The sequence below is a fragment of the Sphaeramia orbicularis genome, chromosome 16 (assembly GCF_902148855.1).
Source record: "Sphaeramia orbicularis chromosome 16, fSphaOr1.1, whole genome shotgun sequence".
NCBI classification, from domain to species: Eukaryota; Metazoa; Chordata; class Actinopteri; order Kurtiformes; family Apogonidae; genus Sphaeramia; species Sphaeramia orbicularis.
In genome coordinates this window covers 46,384,481-46,410,532 of record NC_043972.1, presented here as the reverse complement: position 1 = coordinate 46,410,532, position 26,052 = coordinate 46,384,481, and the positions used below count along the sequence as shown (strand labels likewise).

At 38.3% G+C, this 26,052-nt stretch overlaps 1 protein-coding gene across 5 annotated transcripts in view; it reads left to right on the top strand.

Moving 5' to 3' along the window:
- LOC115435371 (myelin-associated glycoprotein-like) overlaps window positions 1-26,052 on the top strand; it is a 50,491-nt gene that overhangs the window by 5,694 nt on the left and 18,745 nt on the right. For 3 of the 5 annotated variants that reach the window (XM_030157735.1, XM_030157733.1, XM_030157730.1), the window contains exons 1-6: window positions 3,769-3,882; window positions 14,821-14,951; window positions 18,706-18,813; window positions 20,790-20,865; window positions 21,908-22,276; window positions 24,270-24,566. In XM_030157735.1, coding sequence (XP_030013595.1) covers window positions 20,820-20,865; window positions 21,908-22,276; window positions 24,270-24,566 — 712 coding nt within the window. In that variant the 5' untranslated portion in view covers window positions 3,769-3,882; window positions 14,821-14,951; window positions 18,706-18,813; window positions 20,790-20,819. Of the gene's footprint in view, window positions 1-3,768; window positions 3,883-14,820; window positions 14,952-18,705; window positions 18,814-20,789; window positions 20,866-21,907; window positions 22,277-24,269; window positions 24,567-26,052 lie in introns of those variants that run through there. The other 2 variants (XM_030157731.1, XM_030157732.1) reach the window with 2 other exon arrangements.

Sequence of the window (26,052 nt, the reverse complement as noted above, 5' to 3'; positions counted from 1 at the left end):
CTTTCTACAGCACCAAAAGCTCGCAGATTCGATCAGGCTGCTCAAAGTTACTAATATCCACCAGAGTTACAACTGGAGAAGAAAAAAGGTCGAACAAGAAACAGAGACAAACGAGGCCAGAGAAAAGGGGATTGTTGTGATTAAAAGACAATTATCTGTGCACATCGACTTCCCCAGTGTTGTGCGGTGTCAGGCTCGAGCCTGAGCTGTTCTGTCCCACAAGGCCACTGGAGACAATGGCCACTGTGTCAGGGGGAGGGAGTGGGTGTGGGTGGTGTGTGTATGTGTGTGTAAGGGGGGGGGGGGGGGGGTTAACAAATCTTGAGGATTTATGACACGATCGCAGCATCAGGCAAATATTTGAACACAACTAATGCCGTATTTAGGCTTAAAAACATTGATAGTGATTAATTGTTTGATTAAAATAAGATAAAACACCTGCAACAATAAAAACAGAACCAAATATACTCAGAATAAAATCTAAATATGTGCAAAAATATGCATATGTGCAAAATAAGTAAATACAATACAGCAGTGTAAGGGTAAAAGTCTATTACTGATGACTAGTAAAACCTTCTGTTGTATTTAGAACTTGTGAGCAGTGTCTGATCAATGAGAACATGTTTAGTACAGGTTACTACAGCTCAGATCAGGAACCCACTGTCTTTACAGCACAACACAGATGTAGTAATATAAGGTCTTAGAGAAAGTGATAGTTGCTAAAACTGCACTTAAATACACTTTAAATCTATTACATGTCTCTGTACAGCTCAAACTATGACTCATTTTAACTACAATTTGCCAAAAAAAATCTAAATCACAATGCAGCAAAGATATAAGTACACTTTATTCAGTGTCATATGGCTTTAACTGTAACACTTATTTGCAAGTCGATTTGACTTTCTGTACCTACTGAATATATGTGGATGAGCAGGAGTTGATGATTGATGTCTGAGTGCAAAGAAAAACTAGTGATGGAGGAAAAGAAAAAGGAGGAGTGTTTTTGTCTTGAAAGACTTTCAGAATGTCCTCAGTTTATTGTTTTGTTTGTTGGTTGTTTTCCTCGCTGATAGAGGGAAAAGCAAAAACAGGCAGAACACCAGCAGGTTTGTAGGAAGATGCTACAAAATACACATTTAATGAAATGGAGAAATGTTTAATACAATGGATGGGACAATCTGTTGATGTGCTCATATATAATGCATTGTAACAATATATACAGTGCATTTCAGAACGGTGCAAAGTACCTTGATCCAAACATGGATGCTTTAGATGAATTCTCTTGTCATTATGTGCACACATCCAGTACACATTTTACTGCATTTTATTGCACGATAAAGTTCATTTTAAACTTTTACTTCACGTGTCTTTTATGGTATTTGATATAGGAGATGAAAAGTACTTTGTATCATCAACTGCGACATCATGATTGTTCAACTCACATGACTGATCAGTCGTCTCTGCAGCATCTTATCAGATCTACTGTAGTGCTTAAATGGACTGACTGGTAACAACAAGTTCATGTGGACTGATGAGGAGACCAAACCATTCCTGAAATGAGTCTTATCCATAAAAAAAGAAAAAAAAAAAAATCACATCCATTTAAGTCTGCGTAGGTTCTCATTTGCCTAGGTCATTGTTCTTCTTGGTTGAACTGGATTAATTTAGCTCTTTTTGAAAATGTTTCATCTTACGTCTCGACGAAACTGAACCAAACTGAGCCAAGAGTTCAGTTCAAGAACTGGACTCTTGGCTGAGAGATGAAACATTTTCAAAAAGAGCTAAGTTAGTCCAGTTGTACCGAGAAAAACTACCAAGAAGACACATCCATTTAAGGAGGAAAGCAGCAATGGAATACCCTGCGTCTTCTTGTCCAGAGGTGTCGAATCCTGGTCCTAGAGATCTACTATCCTATATGCTTTAGATGTTTCCCTCTTCCAGCACACCTGACGGTCATTATCAGGCTTCTGCAGAGCTTGAGGATAGGCTTATCATTTGAATCAGGTTTGTTGGTAGAGGGATACATGGAAAACATGCAGGATAGTAGATCTCAAGAACCAGGATTGGACACCCTTGTTGTAGTCTGTTTATTATAGCTGTTCATGATGTAGGCTGGCCTCTGTGTGCATGTGTGTGTGTGTGTGTGTGTGCGTGCATGCGTGCTAGGGTGTGTGTATGTGTGTGTGTGCGTGTGTGTCCCAGGAATCACACAAAATCTGGAAACAGCTGGCTGCTGCAGTTTGGCATACTTGTGTATTTTTGGTCAAGGAAGACAGTAGTGAAAAGGACAAGTTGATGGGACCAATACTATGGGAGATATTAACAATTTTGGAATACAATAGCCTTACAATTACGTTGTTATACCCAGAACGCTTTGAGGGTGACTGCTGGACAAATGCAGTACAGCATACACAAATACACAACAGCATAAAACAACCACATCTAGAACCTGTGGATCCCCATGGGTCAGCGCGCTAGTTAGATTACATTAGATTAGATTAGACTTTATTGATGCCAAAACAGGGAAATTCATTTGTCAATGCAGCAACAGATTAAAGTGCAAGAGAAAAAAATGTGCATGCATAAAGAGAGTGCAAAAAACAAATAATAATAATAATAATAATAATAATAATAATAATAATAATAATAATAATAATGTTAAGTTGTGAGTAAGTAAACTGCTGTAAATTCCTGGTCTTATTGTGGACCAAATATTATATTGTGTTACTCTACAACACAGAGACACAAAGTTAAGTTTATCTCTACACTGCAGAAGCACTTATTGCTTACAATACTATATATACACACACACACACACACACACACACACACACACACACACACACATATATATATATATATATATATATATATATATATATATATATATATAGTTGTATGTTAATGTTATGTTAACATTTTAGAAACCATGGGACCCCTTTTCTATGGTATATAATACATTTTGTGTGTTAACACTCCATGAAATGCTCATTCTATAGGTGTTATATCGTGTAACTGAAGTTTTTTTTTACAGTTTTGTCCATTTTTATACAAGTTACAGGTGTTTGATTCCATTTAAAATACACTAGTCTCCCTGTTTAGAATTTGCTGTACAGTTCAGCCAGTATAGGAACACAATAATGTAAGTACATGTAAATATACTGTAAAAGTATACAGGATACTGATGTTTGTTAGCTACTAAATGATTTGACAGCAGTGCCTAGAATGTCTAAAAATACACAATCACCACATTGTGCTCTGAAAAGCAGCGTCACAGTCAGTGGGCTCAAACATGAGCTCATCAACCGCTGTAGCGTTGGTTTCTTGGTTTTATTTAGACTAAAAGACACCAACAGACATGTTTATTGTCCTTTCCCTCATATCGGTCATCTTCACCCCCACCCCCTTCTAAAGTCACTTCCTGCCTTCTTCAGTGACACTGCCCTAATAAAATCAAAAAGTGCACTCCATCAATCCAAAATGGTCAAGTATGCTGGGTTCCATCGTACACAAACCAAATGTCCACAGTGGACAGAAGGGCCTCGGGGCTCAAAGCCTCACCCATATTTGTCGGGGCGAGTGGGAACAGTGTGGCCCTTTGTGGCCCCGTGTGTATTTATGAATGGCTGAGGCTCAGAACAATACTGCTACACTGACAGACTGATTTTCATACAGGAGGGGGTGAGGATGGTGAGGATGGTGGTGGTGGTGGTGGGGGAAGGGGGGCAGTTTATTCCCCCTCCATTGGGGCTTGGTACAGAGAGTGGCGAGAGGTCTTTGCTGTTGTGACGCTTTGCATGTGAGTGTCGGAGGGAACGCTGCTGGCGCTGCTTGGACTGGATCTGCTCAACGTTTGGAGGTCTGCCACAGTGACCTAAACAGGTGAGCTCCCCAGTCTGCTGGGGTTTACCACCACCACCAGGGCTGGGAGGGGTACATTACAAGGTGCATTAGTTAAAGGGTTAAACGTGTAATAAGAAATGTAAATACTTTAACCTCCTGAGAGCTGGGAAAGTAACAGTATAGGGCAGGGGTCAGCAACCCTGGTCCTAGAGAGCCACTATCCTGGATGTTTTAGATGTATCCTTCTTCCAACACACCTGCTTCAAATGATCAGCCTATCATCAAGCTCTGCAGAAGCCTGATAACGACCGTCAGGTGTGCTGGAAGAGGGAAACATCTAAAATATGCAGGATAGTGGCTCTCTAGGACCAGGGTTGCAGACCCCTGGTTTAGGGTTTTTTACATTAGATATATGCCTTGATCAGACACAGCATAAAGCAACGGTTTAGTCACATACTTCAAAAAAAAATTATTATGGAATGTCCTTTGCAGTGGACAGTGTTTTTTTTTTTTTTTTTTTTTTTTTTTTTTTTTAGTAAAGCTGTTGAAACTTGTCTCCTACAGAAAAAAATGCATTCCTGGGTCTTGGTTAATGATTTTAAGTTTATAATTCTTTGTGATTACTCCTTTAATATGTTCTCAATCAAGCGATAAAGCTGAAAAGTCCTAAAAACATAAATGTACAGTAATATTAAAGGTGTTGTAATTTTAGAAGGAAAATACTGTTGAGTTTTCAGCACTGAAAGGCGTTCTAAGGCATTCTTGTCCAATGACACGGCCACTTGTCTTGTGAGCAGCTATTTTCTACACACTCGAAACAAAAGTTTTTACTGAAAATAATGTAAATTATCTTATTTTTTATTTCTTATCTATTTGACAGGGACATAAAGGCACTGCTATGAGGTAACTATGTAATATTAACTGTGGCTACTTTAAAAACCTTCTCTTTGGTTTGGCTTTGAAGATGATAATTTTATCACACAAAAATTGCATTTCAATTAACAAAAATCACAGTCAGTAACAGTAATTATCATAATAAATGTCAATATTTCTATTTTTTATTTTTGTGTGTTTAAAAAAAGTTAGCTGTTAAAAATAAAAGGTTATCTATGGTCGAAACATGAAAAAACACATTTTATGAATTTAGAGGTAGAACCAAATCTAGTTTCAACATCTAAACGTGCAAATACACATAAAAACATTAAGTGAGTGTGTGTCAGTTTGTGTGAGTGTTTATCATGTAAAAAGATTTTGATTTGCATGAGTCATAAGTTAGACTGTTAGATAATGAATAAGTGTGTGTGCGTTAATGAATGCGTGCATGAGTGAACGTGTCTGTGATGATGTGTAAACGTGTACACATGAGTAAGTGTGTGTGTTTCATTGTGTTGTGTGAAAGGGGCTGCTAAAAGCTCGGCCAATTATTACTGGACAGATTTCGCTGCCTGTGCCATTAGTGCTTAAACAGTTCCGGTAATTGCTGGAGTATATTACTGTGTCCAAACAGATATCTGATGCCAGGTAGAAGAGTCTCCCATTACACAGTCACCCAAACATTTGCGAGCAATTTAACACTAGCCTGCGTGATTAAATAGAGCGAAAGATAGTGTTCCCTTTAATGACACTGGATGAGGAAACTGCAGCTACGAGCATGTTTTTCCAGTAGCTGTGTTGTTTTAGTAAGAAAGTCTTACTTTCTCGGTTCATTTCTGCATAAGATCCGTGTCAGAAACAGCGGCGTCCCCTCAGGTTACATCCGTCGTGTCACATTAGAGTTTCAAATTTTGACCTTTCATTTTAGCTTCGCCTTTAGGCAATTAATTTATGTTGTGAAAATCAGCAGGGTTATTTTTAATCCAGTTTGGATCTCGACTTTAGGAACTGGGGTCTTTATTTAAAAAGTTCAGTTTTAATTAAAATGTTCTCAGATTGTGTAACGTGACACTAGATAAATGTTAACTTTAGTCATTTTTCTATGCAGACATGCACCCGTCTCAGGCTGGTCTTGTGCTCTGATGGATAGAATAAAATAGAATAGAATAGATCTTTATTGTCACTGTCACAGAACAGTGAACATCAGTTTAGCAGCTCTGTTCTGTTTAGCAGCAAAAACACTATCACACATAGTACAGACAGATGTGGGCATGTGCAAAAAGCTACAGGATAAAATATTAAATATACATGTACTACTAAAGTGCTACTAAAACTACCAAAATATTTAAAAGCTGTCTATACATAAAATATATATATATATATATATATATATATATATATATATATATATATATATATATATATATATATATATATATATATATATATACATACATACATACATACAAAATATATATATATATATAAAAGCGGTCTATACTACAGATGAGAAATATGTACAACAAATAAGGATATATACCGGCATATGTAATGGATTAATAGATAATAGCTGCATAATTTGTCCACATTTGTCTTAATTTAGGACAGTGGAGTCAAGTGGAGGGCTCGGGGAGCTCTGGAATGGGGATACGCTTTATTTTTCTCTGTGGCCGAACAGGTGACAGCTCTGTTTGTCGCCCCCTTTTGTTGAGAGCGGAAGGGAAAGCTCTGTAATGAAAGCGACGGCCTGTGGTTTACCATCTGCCCACTGAGAGGGGGATTGCCAGAGTCATTGGGTGTGCCAGGTACAAAACACAGAACTAAGCTATTGGTGCTGCTGGTCTCTTGTTCTGTAGTAAAAGATGCATAGTACACACATTTTGTAGAACATGGTATTTGGAAACCATTAGAAAATACCTGGTAATTTAAAGTTCAGCCACGTAGGAAAATGCAGATGATTTTCTTTTATGGTAACACTTTCATTTTGCATCTCTAGTGCAGTCACAGTGGAGCAAACACCCCCAGATGCATGTAAAACCAAGAAAAACACTCTGATGGAGTGAAGTCGTCTTCTGTGGTTGGTGTTTTGCGGTTTTCGTTCCATTTTTTCTCTCTCAAATGAAAGTAACACACAAGATTTGCTGAAATAATGGGTGATAATATAGAAAAAATTAAATGCTTTGACAAGAAAGGTATTAAATGCAAAAACATGCACTGTGCAAAGTTGGGTGTGAAGTGTTGAACTGGAGGTGGTTGTGATCCATGGGCCTTATGCAAAGGAGGTACTGGTACAAAAGTTATTGAATCACATATGTGTTGATATAATGAAACAAAGGCTCTTACATAAAACAAATATTTACATAAAACAAAATACTGGAGCAAAAACAAATATATATATTATGACAGACATAGGCAGTAAAATTAGCCAGTAAGTATTGAATGCCTACTGCTGTTAAGGACATCTGCGTCCACTAAAAATGAAACTCGCACTTCACTGAAAAAAACACACCCTCACAAGATGTTTGAATCGAAAACATCAGGTAAAAACAAAACTCAACACAGATATCAGCGTCATGTAACGTGACAGGGAGGTGAACAGGATGACAAGTAAAAAGAAAAACGTTTCTACGTCTGTGATGACTCAGATGACTTGTTTGACATTTAAGTAACTTCATTTGACTACATGGACGCAACTGGAGTTCCCTACATTTTTATTTACATCCCTTTCATTATTTATCACCTTAAAAAGATGTCAGATCAGTTTATAATCTGGTCTATGATGTACCACATATTTGTCTTTGTATTTGTGACATACAGATGGGCACTGATTGCTGAGTAATACGTCTATTAATGTAGTCCACTGGAAAAAATCTAAAACTTAACCAAGACAATTTTCAGTTGTTCCATTGGCAGATTTTTTGCTTAATTCAAGCAAAACAAATTTTGCTTTTGCCTTTTTTTTGCCTAATTCAACCATAATGGAACAAGTGAAAATTATCTTGGTAAGTTTTCTTGAAATAAGACCTTCAAGATTTATTGTCTCAAAATAAGTTATTTTATCTCACTGCAAAGTTACTCTTCAGGTGATTGTGTCTTATTTTAAGTGTGATGAGAAGAAATGAAAAAAATACACTTGGTAAGATTTAGATTTTTCCCAGTGGCAATGTTAAGTATTTGTTTGATTGTGTGGCAAGATGCAATACAACAGTGCAATACTAATGTTATCTCACAGATTCTATACAAAGAGTAACACCAGAATACTAGCTTGATAATAGATTATATATATAAACAAAAGATGCACTGTGTACAGGGGTGTAAATACACATAGTGAATTCAGTATTGATTGACTCACATTGTTACCATAAACATACAGTCTGTAATATGATGCTATATATACTGTCAAACATAGATAAAAAAAATTATGACTAATGGGTAATGTGTTTATTGATGCAAAGTCTCTTTTTGATCATGTGATTAGACTACGTGATCGTAACTATTATGCACCCGGGCCCATCATAAATACTATACACCACTGATTATATAACTGAAAGTCTAAATATTGCATACAACATACTGTATGAAGACCTTATACACCTTAGATTCACTTCAAAGTTTCTAGTGTAAAAAAGTAAACAACTGTGGTTCTGTTGTCTCTGAAGCCTCCATGTCCAGTCTGAATCTTTTATTTATGCCAGTGCTCTCTGCAGTACCTTGGACAGACTGTGTGACTGGATATTGGCATAACTCTGTGTTTATGTTTGAATCTATGTGCATTTCAGTGTGTGTGTGTGTGTGTGTGTGTGTGTGTGTGTGTGTGTGTGTGTGTGTGTGTGTGTGTGTGGTGCGCTGGGCTTATCACAGCTCTGCGCACCATGTGTGGGAGGTTGAGCAGTCATGTTTTAAGACCATCTGCTCCTCTGAGTATTTTAGTGGGGGCCTTAGCTTGTGGTGGACCAACGCGCGTCACAGGCAAACAGCAAAGCCCAAGCTGTGAGCAGGGCCTGTTCCGGAAAAATTCCTCCAGTTTCTCCTTTGCACAATGGGCAGTGTTTTGCATACAAGGTTTCTATTCTTCACACCACCCCTACCCCCTGCCTCCAAGAGCCCCTGAGAAGCTCTTGTACATGGGCCACAGATGATATCCACAATGAAAATGTTCTTCTTGGCACAGTCGATTGTTTGTGCGAGCCGTTTGGTTTGTGTGAGCACTTTCAATAATGTAAAATGACTCATAAAAGGTGTCATGGCCTGATTTAGCAGAGTTGATTGTTCAGTAGCATCTGTATCCCTGAAGCGTGATGTGGAATAAGAGATTGCGCTGACGTTTGATTAGCTTTGGTTGCAGACGATGAAGATTGGCACAAGGTAGAACAATGGATAAACTTTAATTAGAGTTTCATGTCTAGACTGATCTATACTTGCTTTTTAAATGCTATTTTTTTCCCCCATCATGTACCATTCATAGAGGAGCCTGGGATTAGTTGGCATACCGTTTTACTTTCTGACATGTCTTTGCAGTATAATTTACAGTAGAACCAACAGAAAATGAAAGGTTAAGGTATTGGCTATATATAAATATGGTTTAAAGTATACAAATGTTTTCTAAATTTAACTGATTCACAATTAAATTCATGATATATATTTGTGCCAAGCAGCTCCATCACAGGCCATGTTACAGAATAACTACAATAAAATTAAGCAACTGGGAGCAAATGTGATATGATATGATAACAACATAAAGGTTGATAAAGGTTAATCAAATGACATTGAATTAACCTTTATTATCAAATAACTCAATACTGTGAAAGGATGAGTTTCCATTTTCATTACATTTTAACTATATAGAAATAGCACCACATAGTAATAAATATACCATGATAATTGTTATTATGTACATGTATTTATTATGATGATGACAGTGTGGTGTCAGGGGAGAAGGCTAACGATACACCAGTGTGTTTAGGTGTTGGAGTCTGTTATGGAGTTTGTTGTGTGTTAGTGTTAGCTAACTCCATTTCCAAGCTAACAACTCAGTCACCAACATCCATGATAATAGCCTGGATGTAGAGTACTTGAGCCCCTGAGTTCTTCCTTGCTCCTCTTTTACTCTTTTATATTGTACAACACTGGCTACTGTTAAGAAAGGAATGAAGTCAGCTGACGTCAACAACTGACCAACTCCGGCACAAGACAGACGACAACGCAAACGCTTACACTGGGGCGCCGCTAGCAATAGTGGGCCCCATGAAAGCTAAATATTGTGGATCCTTTATAAAATTCAGTATCTTGTTGATTTGTCGGAGGGGTGTGTGTGTGTGTTATATACTTGGGGGTGCGGTCCATAACTAATGTAACTAACATTGGCGTGAAGCGAAAGTGAAACTTAGCATACTTTCAAGGGCCAACTCCTGGCTTCTGTGCCTCTATTATACAGTGGATCTTACACAAAATTTTCACAACTTCTATCCTGTATCCACTGGACCCCCTCCACTGCTATATGGACCCCCCAGAAATGCTAGGCCCCATGAATTTGTCACATTTACCCCCCCCCCTTTACATATTAAACCTTAAAGTGTACAGTATTATTGACAGTCAGTATAAAACAACAGTGTTTAATGTTCCCAATGTTAATCACTAACTTATATTTTGATACTATAAAAGTGAATCCTTAATAAAAAAAAAAAAAAAAAAACGACTTTCAGATGTTGAGACATGAGACATGAAGGCAGGTTAAGAAAGAAAACATTTCTGTCACATTCAAAGGATCAGAATATATCGGTGTACCAGCCAACCCCGAGCTCCCCTACATTCTGTTCTGTGCCGTTTACTTAAGCAGTTATTTCTCTGTAATGTCCCTGATCTTGCTCAGCTGGACGCTCATTTGGTCTTTATGTCCCGTCTATACAATGCCTGCAGTCCCAGCAGGACAATGGAGTAGGCTGAGCTTACAAACAGCACAGAGCGAATGACGAGGAAGGTCACATAGCTGCACACCCCACACTATGGAGTGTGTTGGCAGGCCTTATGCTGCATGCGTGTAGGGGGCGTATGGCATGCTGCGTATTCATTTGTACATGTCTCCAAAGCATCAATGTGTCTTTCTCTTGTTCAGCTTGTCTCCAGACCCTCTTGTGTTTACTGAGGGATTCCCTTGAGGTTGTCTGCAGCTGATGATGCCAGCACTTGGTCGGAGGCCTAACAGCTTTTGGATACACTGACTCACCCTACATGTAACAATGAGGGTGGAGAAAAAGTTCCACATTGTGAGACAAGTTGCCTTTGTTACATTTAAATGTAAACTAGGTGGACTTCAGTGGATCCATGCTTGTGCCCTTCGCCTACAAACATTCTTTGGCAGGGAAATTGTAAAAATCTGCATATGGCCATAAAAATCAATGATCATGGCCTGAAGGCTGTTCCTCTGAAATGATGTAGAGTTAACATCAGATACAAAGTGTTTCTTGTCTGTAACACTGTGATTAAACTCTTTTAATTGTGTAATGTGTAAGATTAAGATTAAAAAATTAACTCCTACAGTATCAGCTTTAACCACAAAGTGACGGTGTTAGTCCAAGAGTACAGAAGCAAAGATGTAAAAGTTTTTATCAACAGCCTTCTGTCCAACATAGTAGCAGTAAAGCTCCTGCCATGAAACAGTTTGCCTTTACGTCTTATCAATATAAGCTGTTTGACAGTAGCACTGAGTAGACACTGGGAAATTGAAGGAAAAAGAGTGAACAGTGCTGCTTTTTGAGACTTGTTTTTAGCCCCAAATTATGTGTTGTTTCTCTTCTCTGTTGCTTCGTGAACAATACATTAGCTTTCACCTCTTGTCTATATCAAACACCTAAAGCAGGTTAATATATCCATGATATGTTTTACCTTGCTAATGTATGCTAGTGGTCTGATATACTAACTGCATTTAGCCTCTCACTGTCACAATACAAAAATACACACAAAGCCATTTACCTTTTCCAGGTTGTAGTTTGTTCATTAACATACTAAAGGATGTTGATATATTGCTAATAAAAACTAAGCTCAAGTATATTGTTGCGTTCAAAGCTATAAGACTCATTGTACAAAAATTGTTTTTACCGTGTAGTGCACAGGACTATAGCCTGTCTGTTATGTGAGTCTCTGTGTGACTTTGTAATTTTAACACATTAATTTAGTAACTTTTTTTTTTATACAACAACAATATTTGGAATATTAACAAACATATTACAAAGTAAAGATGGTTAAAGCCTTTGTATGTGCAGCTCTAGGCACCAGGATGTATTGTGTGAAAGTGTATTGTGGTTAGCATGTAAGTGTGTTAGCCGCTTCTGCACATATTTAAGTATAAACTGAAGCAGTTCAACATTTAGTCACAGAAGAACCGAGAAGAGCATCGCACTTTTAACACTAACCATCAATGTACAAGTGATTTTTTATCCTGTTTGAATTATCCCATCATTTACACATATGTTGTTTATCAGTTTTAACTAATCAAGAAAATGTTTTTTTGTAAAACTGTGGAACTGTTGAAACAAATGATGTCATAGCAACCTTTTCTCTCCATAGTCTCTCCTGTCTGTTGTAGGAATTTCCATCTCTTTTAATACTTATTAAACAGTCATTTTGGTGTTGATGACAAATGAGAGATGCAGTCTACTGAGATTTTCCACACAAAACTAGATGTTACTTTACTATCTTTATCACAAATAGCAACTTTATTAACTTGTACAATTCTATTTTACATCGACAAACCTCAGATATGTAGTTAGTGGCTCAATTATTAATCTTTTTCCATATACTATATATTTTTTTCCCTGTTTAAATCCATAAGGCATGGAGAAAGGATAGGATTTTACCTTTTTCACATCCAGGCCAAGACTAAAAACAGTAGTGCTACCTCTTGTTTGTCTCAATGTTGGACTGAGGACAGAATACATTGATTCAGTGCTCACTCTAGTGCAGCATTACAAGACAAGATGCTAGCTAGTTAGCATTCAAACTTAAAAAAAAAAAAAATTACTTCATTTTTAAAGCTATACCGTATGATGTGGCATTTTTACACTTTTCTTTTGTCATCTTAAAATGCTCCTAATAAGCGAGTGTCAAACTAGAATGTAAAAGAAATCCACTAGGTTTTGAAACTCAAAAATGTTTAATTCTCATATACTGCTCATATTTCTGATAAAATTCTGACCAATCATTTTATTTGGTCTGAATGAAATAATTGGCCGAACTGGACTGAGCCTCCTGTCAGTCATCCATTACGGCCGTCCAGCATCCGGTCCATTATCGCCGTCTCTGCATCTGATGTGTACCTCTGAATCTGACACTTCACTGGCGCTGCTCCTCCTGTCACTGACCACAGTCTACTGTCTAGGATGTGTTTGGATAGGACTGAAATGCACATGTGGAAGGGAAAAAATGGATTTATTAACAGAAACAACTGAGGGGAACAAACAGGAGTCAGATGAATGAAGGATGGGGATAAAAGTCCGGAAGTCTGGTGTACTGGACTCCACAGATAGGTCTGCACAAAGCTCAGCTTTAATGACCGTGGGACTCAAACAGGTGCATGTACTTGGTGTCACACAATGTAGGATGATAAATGTATGGATTATGAAACTTCAAATGTCCACGGAAAATTCGCGGAAGCTGTGTGTTCACAGTGCACGTGCCCATCGCCTGGGCACCTCATCAGCTGAAGACAGTGACCCAGCGCTGCACAGACCAGACCCTTAAATACAGGGTCTACTGATGGAACAGGGGCTGCGGTAGGTGGATGATGTATCTGATTACTGAGGGAGGGGTCCGCGGACACGCCAAAGCGGACCGGACCTCCACCTCCGCTTCTACCACGCGCATCAGCTAAGAGAAGGGAGCATCAGAGCTCAACAACACTGACGGTTTACATGCAGTTCTATCAGACCGCCCTCCGCGTAGGATTTTGACGTGGAAGGGATACCCCCTGCGTCAAATAGTGCCGCTACGGGGCTCTGACCATGCGTTGATTTCTGACAACTTGGGATGAGACTGTGTTGCTCAGGCAGGAGGAAGCGGGTGGGGCTTTGGAGGGAGGTGGGTTGTTCATGTTCAAACTTTTACAAAGTGCTGTGAGAAATGCCACATCGGTAGGTATAGCTTTAAAGCTGCGTATGACTCTTGTCACCAATTTTTCATCAAATCTGTTAAACCCGAGTGGTAGCTTAAGTATCATGAATCTGTTCGTTTTTCCATGATTACATACCTGAATCTCTTTCCTGACGGTGAAGAACTTTGAAGTGTTACATACCAAACCGATATGTCACTCGGGCCTTTTCGGAAATTTTGTTGTGAAGTGCATTGTGGGAATGGGAATTCCACGCAGCCGCAGTATGGCCGCAGCTGCAACAAACACGAAAACAACTTCATTGCTTCTTGCTGCCGCGGCTGTATGGAATTCCGAAAATGCCTGAGTGACGGCTTGTGATGGAGTACACTTTGAAGTTGTTCACCGTGAGGGAAGTGATTCAGGTGTGTAATCACAAAGACTAAAGGATTCATGATACTTAGGGTATCACTGGGGTTTTACAGATTTGATGAAAAATTGGTGATGAAAGTCATCCACAGCTTTAATGTTTCAAAGTAGAAATATTACATTCTATATTTGTTAACCCAATACTTTGTAACAAATGCAGTTTTCTAAGTTTATTAAACTATTCTGTAACTTACATAATCACATTCATCTCACAAGTTTGCATGTTCCTCCTACTCGCCGCATGTTGCTGTATAGCGGCAAGATGATTTATTCCTGCTGTAGCTTTTGCCCTCATGTCATGAGCACCACTAGTATTAAACAGATCACCTGACATGACTTGATGTGACCTCAGAGAGAAGTATGATCCACACTCTGAGTTCAAGACATAAAGACACATGGCATAGCACATGGGAAATGTCGGAACAGAGGAGAGGAATGCTGAGTGGGCCAAAGAACAGCTCGAGAAATGTCTGAAGGCATATTCAGAGCTGCCCACGACACATGTAAAAACCAGAGCTCACACAGAATCCCTGTCTTCCACTTCCCCTTGTCTCCTTCTCACATCTCTCTTTATCTACTGCCCTATCCCACAGAGTCTGACTTCTAGGATTCAGAGCGACAAATTCAGGGAGAAAACAAAAACACTGAGAAGAAGAAGAAGAACGAGACAGGATTGAGAGGGAGCAGGAGCCTGGTGCTGAGGCTGGTATGAGGCAAGTGTTTTGTAAGTGTGTGTGTGTGTGTGTGTGTGTGTGTGTGTGTGTGCGCGTGTATGTAATTGTGCACACGTATGCTCTGTGCTCTGTGCCAGCCGTTTGTTTGCCCCATCAATGAGCCTGTTGTTGTTGCCTGTTGGGTCGGTGGTGGTGTCAGTGGCCCTGCATGGCTGCTGGGCTTTATATTCTCCTGTCAGTGCTGATGCACAGTCTCTGGGCCTGGACACATTTATCCAGCTCTTGGCCTTTTGTTGCAGTGCAGATGGTGGAGCTTGACGCAACATTGAAGAAAAGGTAGAATGGCACAGCCCACAGGGTGGCATTAAGAGCCAGGATGTCTCAAACATAATACTTTGCATCTTCTTTTTTTTTAAAGGAGTGATATTTTGCTTTTTTTTTAGTGGAATTGTGCATTTTAAAACATTTCTCTGTGGTCTACATAAACTGTAAATGCTATGCTTGGGTCTGAATTCTTCATTAATTCAACTCCACAGGTCCATCTTCAACACTATTTCTGAGTAATGACACCAGAAAGGTTGTTTTGAGTGCTGGCCCTTTAAATGCATGAGCCACTTCAGGCTCCACCCCCTCCAGGTTGTTGACTGTGCTGCTCTGTCCCATTCAACCGCTTGTGTTCGTTAATACAACCAACAACTGAACATTTTAGGTAACTGGCTCAAAGTTTGGACATATTTTCAGTATGGACTACAACCGCTGCTGCTGATAAACAATTATGTCATACTCTGAGAAATGTTTGTCAGAAGACTTGACCTTACATGTACAAGTGTTGTGATGTAACTAGTAATAAAACGTAACAAATTAAGCAGGAATTAAAAACAGGTTGTAGAAATCCACTCGATTTTTGCCAAAATGAATATAAAGATAGCTTTGTAGCGCCTGGAGTGTTCAAATTCAAACTTTTTGAACTATTAGGGTCCAAATACACAAATAAATGTACCAGAGACTAATAAAAGTGGGTTTAGCGAAATATGACCCCTTTAAACATGAGAAATGGTAAAAGCAGAAATCAGCCACATGAATTCTTTTATACGTATAAATATCTACACATTTCACAGAGCATGATGACAAGTCTGTGGCCTTTTGCAATGTGAGACCACCAGAATTTTTCACATCCCTTCTATCAACACAGCTAATGTTGGTCGTAGATTCTCCGGGGGATGTTGGGACGTGTTAATCACGAAGCTCTAAAACACAATCCACTCTTAGGCCTGCCATCTGCACACACCGGCTGCTGCAACATGAGGCTAAATCCTCTGATTCTACTTCTGTATGTATGAATTCTGCTTCCAATGTGCAAGCTACAGTCATGGCAAACAAGTAAAATTAATAAAAGCAAGTCAGTAAGCTGAACATAAAAACAGACTATCACAGGTACATCTCTGACAGACTGTTGCACTAAAATAATTTACAGATTGTATTTGCTGTTACCTTTGTCAGACTGCAGACAGGAGAGGATCTGAATGCAAATGTGCTTCATTATGTTGTTGACTGTTAAATATCTTTAAACTGCTTAAATGATAAACCATAGAGGGTAAGTGGTGCTGACAATGTGACTAAAAGTGATACTGAAGCATCAGTTCAGAAGAGGGTGATGTATATAAACTTAAAACAATGTGTCACCGTAGGAAATGCTATAGCATATATGAGTTAAATCTGACCGTATCAGCCATACACGACAGTTACATTTATGAAGGTGCAGTAAATATTGAACCTTGACTAAAAACTTATGACACATTATCCTGTCTTTTGAGTGGGTGTCTGGCTTTAAAATCTTCAAAGTCTCCCAGTGCATATATTAGTGTAATCATAGTATTAAATCTTAACCCATAAAGACCCAGTGCTACTTTTGAATGAAGAGAATTTTTCTCTCTATTTAACCATTCGTAAATAATTTATCACCATTTATTGTGATATTATCTTCTTTATTTTGCATTTTTTTCCAGTGAAAATCACATATTTTACTTTATTTAATTTACTGATTATGTAGATGTTCATAAAAGCTCAGATTAAACCGGATGGTTATTATATCAAAAACAAAGAAAACTGAAGACAAATGTACTTTTTCAGCACAGATATCATTTACTGAACACAAAGACATGTGTCTCCATCCACTGTCATTGATCCAACTCCATGGATTTTACTGGTGAATTGATGTTGTAGAAGATGACTGTTTCCACGTTCACTACAGAGCCTCTGAACGTCCAAATGGGTCATATCTGATGACCATGAGAAGATGACAAACTGTATTTTACACCAATAATTTACATGAATTGATTGGATTAGTGGATCAACAGGTATTAAACAGTTTAAATCAGTAGATGGTTTTGGTCCCCAGTGGCTGTTTGGGTCTTAATGGGTTAAAATTACATGATTAAGAAAAATACTCAGAAAAAGCCTGTAATACAATACAGTGTTAAATAAATGTTCAGCTTTTTATAACAAGTAAAAAAAACAATACAAGTAAACCCACTGGGCTCACCAGTTTCATACTGAAGGACAGAACCAGTATACTGTAGTCATATCTGTAAGGAGTTTAAACCATAACATGATGAATGAGCTGTTGAGTAACAGGAAATTATTGGAAATGCTTTGTTAAAATTGACAATTGAGATATTTAACACATGCAACAGAAATCAGGTCTACTTTACTTTAGAGGTCAAGAAACTTTAAACCTTTGCTTTAGCCACAACTTTTTCCCTACATTTCACTCATTCACATGCAATTGTGAAAATCCCAGAACCTGGAAAATAAAATGTTTTGTTTTGTTCATATTGGTGTCATACATCCTACATTAGCAGTGAATTATAACTGTCACTGTTAAGGATCCATTTTCCAGGCAGATAAAGGCACCTACAAATAAAATGTATTATTACACTGCAAAAATGTTAATCTTACGAACTGTATTTTTCTCAGTTCTAGTCAAAATATCTCATCACACTTAAAATAAGACATAATCACCTAAAGAGTAACTTTTCACTGAGATATAAGAACTTATTTTTAGGCAATAGATCTTGAAAATCTTATTTCAAGAAATCTTACCAAGATAATTTTCACTTGTTCCATTGGTAGATTTTTTTTTCCTTAATTCAAGATTTTTGTCCTTAATTCACACCAAAAAAATCTGCCAATAGAACAAGTGAAAATTATCTTGGTAAGATTTCTTTAAATAAGTTTTTCAACTTATCTAAAAATAAGTTCTTATATCTCACTGAAAAGTTACTCTTTAGGTGATTATGTCTTATTTTAAGTGTGATGAAATATTTTGACTAGAAATGACAAAAATACACTTGGTAAGATTTGGATTTTTGCAGTGTATGATTCATTATTATTGTAAAAAGGAGGAAAAGAAGAGAAAAGTCATAAAGTCAACCAGTCCCACATAAAGACTCATCCTGCTGTATTGTCATTTGTAGTGATCGTAGGTTTGCATGGTCACTCTTGTCTTATCTTATCTGATTGTATCAGTAGCTCCACAGTTCTAGCTGATGTCAGGATGTGTGGTCACTGGGGTTTGGTGTTGTGTCAGAGCTCAGCCAACACTGACGGTCATTCAGCCGAGGGGGTTACGTATGGCAGCCATGATGAGTGACTCCACTGAGGGGTGGAGGGTGGGGGGTAAACAGGTGCTGACTGACTGACGCTGTGACTTACAACGAGGCTTGGAATGATGTCATCGCCTGATGCTGCTGATGTCAATTCTGTTTCTTTTCTTTTTTTTTTTTTTTTTTTTTTTTTTTACAGAGAAGAAGGCTGTCAGGCTGTCTGGGTGTGACTGAACACCCTGTAGTGGAGCTGCTGACGAGTTATCTTACAGAGTCTCTGTCTGTTTCTAACCATCAGCTTTTTGAGGTAAAACAGTTCAGTTCTAATTTAATGAAGCAAACATTTTATCTCCTCTGAATCTAGACCAGGTGTAATGTGTGTTTATGACAGTTATATATGATTAGGTTGATGCTGCAGCAGCTGAAATCAAGGGAAATAATGCTATGATTTGAAACACCTTCCTTCTGCAGCTCTTGAATCCAAATCCAAAGATTAAATATACATTTTGATGATTTCACACAGACAAATTGAAGCCACTTTTTCACATTCATGTGTGGAGCTGGGAGCAACTGAGTTCTGTCTAAACAGTGATCACTTATTAGAGCCATCAACCCCCATCTGTCTGCACATCTACAGCCCAAACACAGTTCAGAGAAAAGGCTCAGATGCCTGGTCCTTATCAGACCACTGCAATTACAATAAAAGGGTAATTATATTTTATTATGTTATTATAGAAGTTTTGCGCTGTTTTGCAACTATCGAGATGTGCAGAAATACAAATGGAAAACGAATACTTGTTTTCCATAAATATTTATTTTGAGTCTCATGTTACTAATGAAAATAAATAGATCCTCCTGACACCAAGGAAAGTAAGTTTTGGTTTTTTTTACATTAAATAGTTGCACTGATTGGAAGCACCATAATGCAACAGTGTTTTCAGATACATTTTCTTTCTTTTTTTTTGTAATGGAATGTATTTTACAGTGGACAGTATTTTTTTAAGTACAGCAGTGAAACACTTGTCCACTACGGAGGACAAAAATGCATTTTTGGGTCTTAGGAGGATATAGTTCATATAATTAAATTACACAAAAACAGATTTTTGCCAGCAGTTTTAGGAGATTGTGGCCAAACTTGCTTGATTTTATTTCAATTAAAAATAAAAGATTAAATTAAAAAACAAAACACTGCACAATGTTTAAAGTGTTCCTTGCAGTGAAATCGCAGGCTTAAGTGAAAGCTGCAAAAATAGTTGGTATAAAAATAGTCAAAGGCGAGTTGTTCCATTTGGAATAAAAATGTGCTTTTCTGAAAACTCTCAGAACAGAACATTTTAACAAAATATGTTTTATGTCAAAATCAAAGGCTGGACCAGAACAGAAAACAAAATCATTTTGGAGCTTGGCTCACAGTGAAAACAGCAGGGGCAAAATAAATGAAAATAATATAAATTGTGTTTAAATAATTCTGAAGTGAATTGATATCTTCACAATCAGAAACAGGTCTGCTATGATTAATGAAACTTGTGGAGAACTACTGTGATTGGTCAAATTAGCAGAAAAGTTGAAGTGAATGAATAAAACTGTGTTCAGTGTAGATTTCAAACAAATACTTTAAGTAAAGCAAACAAACACTGTACTCAGTTGAAAAACTACCAGTGTTCACATTGTTGGGACAATGTAAATATACAGAACAATAAGGCATTAAAAATAAATTCAATAAACAAAAGAAATTATGTAACATATTAAAAATTCTTCTTAAATCTGAATTGTAAATAGATTATTCTTAATCCACATAAGGCCACTCACTCTTAAAATGCTACTTTTTCTTCTGTACACATTTCAGTATTATCTTTAGTTGATGAAGTGACCTTGTTGCAGGAGAAGAAAGTACTCTGATGAGTTATGAGAAATATGTGCTTGTTTGCAATTCTAAGATACTATTTTCAGAAAATGTCAAGTATGATGCTGTTTTTCTACAGAGATGGTATTTAAAAGAAGCACTACATGTTTGTTCTGTGGGCTGAGAAGAGGCGACTATTCTGGGGATTTTGGTTGATGTGCATAAAACCACGACAGAAGGGTTTATACAGTCATTTATAGCCCCAAAGACTTAGTCCTGTTGGTACAGCTCACATTCTCAGATGAGTGTTTGTGTGATACTTCAGAGGTGCTGTTTGTGACTCATACAGCAGCAGCAGTGATGCTGTAAACAAGACATTTGAGTTTTTTTTCCCTCTGATGATGCATGTGCTGTAACTGACAGGATGTTTGCTTTTCCAGAGGTCTATGGTTCAACACTGAGCAGAGACCATGTGGTGTTTGGAGCTGCTCTTACCACTGCTGTTGATCATCAGTGGTAATACATTTCTGCATTTCACATTCTTATACTTTTCTTTCACTGGACTTTATAGAGTTCAACGTTTATTTTCATACAAGCATTCCCAAGCAATCCCAGTTTAGCTACTATTACTGTCATTTGTATTTTTATTTATTTATTTATTTATTGTTTCGTTGTTTTAAATAAAAGGGGGGAAAAGAAATAAAGAAGTCAAAGCAGTGGAGATATACATAGAAAAACAATTGAATAGATAGTTTTGTTCTTTTCTGAAAAAAAAAAGAAATACAGAAAAACAGCATTGTAAAATGTTATATGTGCATGTGAATATAAAACGTAAATTCTCCATTACAAATGTTATAAAAAAAAAAAAAAAAAAAAGAAAGAAAGAAATAGGCCCAATCCCTATTTTCATTTTCACCCCTACCCCTTGGCCCTTGCACTTGGCACTACTCCTTGAAACAGTTGCAAGGGTTAGTGTTTGAAATACTGCCCTATGAAAGGAGACAACCCTTTGAAACCTGTTACATCATCAGCAGTTATCAATGGCGCTATGAACAGATACAACAACTTTGATTGTGAAAGAATTTACCATGCTGTCAGCAGCTGTGACCGTCTCTGTTGCATGGGCTTTAGCCATCTTTTTGTGGCTATCAATCGCAAAACGCAGAAATGCAATATATAACACATTGAAACGGCATTAAACAGACGATCAAATGATTAAGTTATTTACAAAGAAAGTACGTACATTTGTAGTTTTCTTTCGTTACACTGCTGCACTTTTTGTTGTGTTTACTTCCATATTGCCGATGATTCTAACAGAATTATGGGAAATTTCTTGTACCCCTCCATTCGTAGGGTGGTCCTGGAAAATCTCCGTTTCCAGGACCAAACAGCCCTCCCCCTTAGCCCTTCCCCTCCGACTCATCGAGAATCGGTACACCCCTACCCCTTCACATGAACGCACAAAATGGAGGGAAAGGGCCAAGGGGTGAATTGGGATTGGGCCTTCCAGTGTTGTTGTAGTCATATTGTACTGAGTCTGTCTGTGATTGTCCTTCAGATGTCAGTTGCCAGTGGAATGTATGGTTACCCCGGGACATCTCAGCCATGACCAACTCCTGTGTGGTCATCCCCTGCACCTTTATGTATCCGTCTGGTATCAGGCCACATCGTGGTATTCATGGTATCTGGTACTTCGGTCAGCCCTACCCTCAGCTCTTCCCTCCTGTAGTTTTCAAATCACGCACAGACGTTGTACATGAGAGTTACAAGGGCCGCACTAAGCTGTTGGGCGACCTGCACCAGAGGAACTGCACTCTGCTCATCAACAACATCGGCTCAGAGCACTCAGGGAGATACTACTTTCGTGCAGATCTGGGAGGAGCAAATATGTATACGTACCCAGACTTCGCTGAGCTCAAAGTTTTGGGTAAGTCACAGGTAAAAATTGAGTTGGGGGTTAAATGGTGTCGTATTTCTACTTCTCCACCTTCACGTCCTGGCCATATCAGCCCTTAGAACCATGCAGTAAATATGGCTGACAGTCCTCTGGTTTATGTCTAGGACTTTAACACAAAAAAACTTCAGATTTGAAGGTATATTTATGCATGTAAATTTTGAACCATAAAATGTACATGATTTTCATTAATGAGGTACTATTGGATGCCTTTGCTCCAAATCATATAAAACTGATCATGTGGATACAGCACGGATACAAAGTGGGTCTGTCGGTTTGTCAGATGCTTGACAAATACTCACACAAGATCCTCAAAAATGTTCAATCAATCATCAGTTTTTATTCCTATAGTGTCACATCCTTACAAACGTTATCTTATGACACTTTACATTTAGAGCTGGTCTAAACCAGATTCTTGAGCCAATTTATAGAAACCCATGTGAATCCTCCAGGAGCAAACACTTGGTGACAGTGGAAGGAAAACTTCCTTTAAAGGTGCCCTGCACACAAAGCCATCTTTACTTGTATTTTTTGAAATATGTTTGGTCCATAGGTGTTTGTGTTATGTAGTGAATTTGAAAATGAACCACTACCTCCTCTGTCTGCTGTTGCCACTGAGAAGAAATTGTCTGAGCTCATTACTATTCATGAGCCTGCCCGGTTGAGACCACACTAGAGCTGCAACTGATTAATCGACCAGGTGCTTGAAGTCAATGCAAAAAGTCCCGATTCGATTAATGGACTTGAATTGATTGAAGGGAGATATTCTATTGCAGTTTTCCTAAATTGAAGCTTCTTTGTGCGTCACAATAAGCGTCCGTGTGAAACACAACAGCGGAACCAATGTTTACCAGCAGAGAAATGAAGGAAACAAAGCTTTGAATCAGGAGAATTGTGGTTGAATGATTTTTTTGGATCACTTTGAGTTGATTAATCGGTTGCAGCTCTAGACCACACCCACAAAATTCATCTAGCTCAGTGACAGTTTTTGTATACAGCAAGCTGGGGTGCCATAAAGGGGGGTGGGCATGACAAATCCTTGGGGCCCAGCATTCCCGGGGGCCCCAGTGGATATAGGTTAGAAGTTGTGAAAGGTCTGCTGTACTAGAGAAGCATAGAATCTGGGGGTCGGATGTTCAAAGCATATTAAGTTTCATTTTCAGTTTACACCCCATTCCTCTACTTGTGCAGGGTAAAGGAAGCTGAAAAGCCAGGGTCTAATTGGCTAGCTGTTAGCCAATCAGAGTCAAGCAGATTAGCATGTTGAATATTCATGAGAACTGGTGCAAATCGAGCTGAGTCTTTCAGCAGGCTTTCTATACCACATTAGAATGGCTTGAAACTTGGTAACCAAGGCATTTTTTTCCACAAACAATGTTACACAGTCCATAGTAGAATTTCGGACATTAGCATAAAAGTAATGAAATACGTGTGGCGGGGCACCTTTAACAGGCAGAAACCTGGAGCAGACCTCAAGCTCTTGGAGGATGGACGTCTTCCTGGACCAGTTGGAGTTAAAGAGAGGGAGAGAGAGAAGAGAGAGTAATGTAATGTCTTGTTACGTATTTGGAAATGACCAAAAATAGTCACTTGCCTGATAGAGGGTTAACAGTGGATACACTACTACTGCAGCTGGTTAGTACAAATAATAGTAACCTGTATAATAAACACTATCACAACTATATGGATAAATGATTCATGATGATGGAGACAGAAACAGGGTAGGGGGCAGACATGTTCATGCATTATTCTCAAAACCCTACCTGAGAAACCAAACTCATAACATGATTGGATCAGGTTACTGTGGGTACTCTGCAGACTCGGATTACTCACAGCTACTTGAAACTAAATTTGCTTTATCGTCTTGGTTCATATTCTTTGATATTTTGTATAATTTTATGTGAGGATTTGTTCATAAAAATAAAATGCTGCTTTACTACAACTTAATAAGCATCATTTTCCTTAGAACAACCCAACATTGACGTCCCAGAAGAAATCGTCAGCGATGAGAGTCTTGAACTGACATGCTACGCCCCTGATAACTGCCCTGACATGACACCAGAGATCCAATGGATGTACACCGACTACCTGCCCGACCCTGAGTTCAGCACAGATTATCTGGAGGAGAGTAACTCAGCGGTGCTGTCCAACACGCTCACCTTCACACCCAGACCCATGCACAATGGGCAGCTGTTGGGCTGCAGGGTCTACTACCCAAACACCACCCTGGTCTATGAGAGGCTCATCTCTCTGGACATCAAGTGTAAGTGAACACACCTCATACGACCACGTTTAACCTCTACAGGTAGACACTAGTGGCAACTTTGGTGAAGAAAAACAAGACCTACAGTTTCTCAGATGGTCACTTTAGGACTTTTGGTGCTACTGCTGGTTGAATGAAACAGTTTCTTATCCTGATAAGCTGCTTTCCTGTAATTGTGATTGAGAAGTTACACCAATGGTTTTTTGGCTTGTGAACCCATTTTAACATCACAAATTTCTGGTGACCCCAGACATTCAAAATGAAGACTTTTCTTTTTTTGCTAAAATTAATTTGTTTTTGATCATGTAATAGTTGGCTATATTATGTTGCAAATAAACGTTAATTTTAAATGACATTTAGTCTTTTAGTACACTCACAATCAGTGAAAACTTTGAGACCATATTTTTCAACATAATTTTCATTTTGAAACCCTAAACTGGAATTTTTTCATATGACTCATTTGTTTAGGATATTGGTATACAGAAACAAAAATCTAAAGTTTCAAAACAAAAAACTTAACAAAAGAAAATGGCACCTGCCAAACACAAAGTCACAACAGTAGTGGTCCTGGTCGGGAGTTGTCTCTCTCGCCCTGGATGTGGTCTATCATCAGCAGAGCCTGTCGTGTTGTGGCGTTCAACCAGGTTTCTGATTGTGGGTTGGGAACAGTCCATACATAGGCCTGGCTCTATCACTGTAGCTCAAACCGGCCTCCACCATACCCAGTGCCTGGAGACGATGTTCACGTGATAGACGTGGCATGATGCCGCTCACTGGACTAACAATGGTGGCCTTTTTTGGGCCTTTATATAGGCCTTCAAAACCAATCCTCAAATTGTGCACATACCCACTGAGTACTGCTCAATGTGTATTTGGTCCACTTTTGCAAAGAGACCAACCCATGTGCAATGAATCGTGACAACATGACAACTCATCATTATCTCAACTACCTGAGCACTAAGTCGTCAATAAATCCACAGTGAATAATTACAACCCCCGTACAAGTAGAAATATGCATACATTTCTACCTCAAAGTTTCTATTGACTGTCAGTATATTTTCTACCACTCCTGTACCACTCCTCCATTTTCTTTCAGGGGCCACATTGACCCGAGTTTGATCTCCAGTGGGTTGGACCAGTTAGTATTTAGATTTACATTTAGTAACAGACAGAATATTGCTAAAATGAAACTTAATTCTCTTTAGACATTTCAGGGAGTTCATATTACTTCAGGTTATTCACATTTCATTTTTAAAGGATAGTTTGTTAATGTAAATATTTTCATAATTTAAAAGAGAGAAAAATTTGAAGTTGTCATTACTTATAGGTTATTATGCTACTATTTTACTTGAGATCATATTTGTCTGTATGTCTGTCTGCCTGAACTAAAATGACTTCGACACCATTGACTGGTAATATCTTCAGTGTAAAAAATGTATCCTTTGGGTCAGATCAGACCCTTTGGTGGGCTGGTTTTGGCCCATGG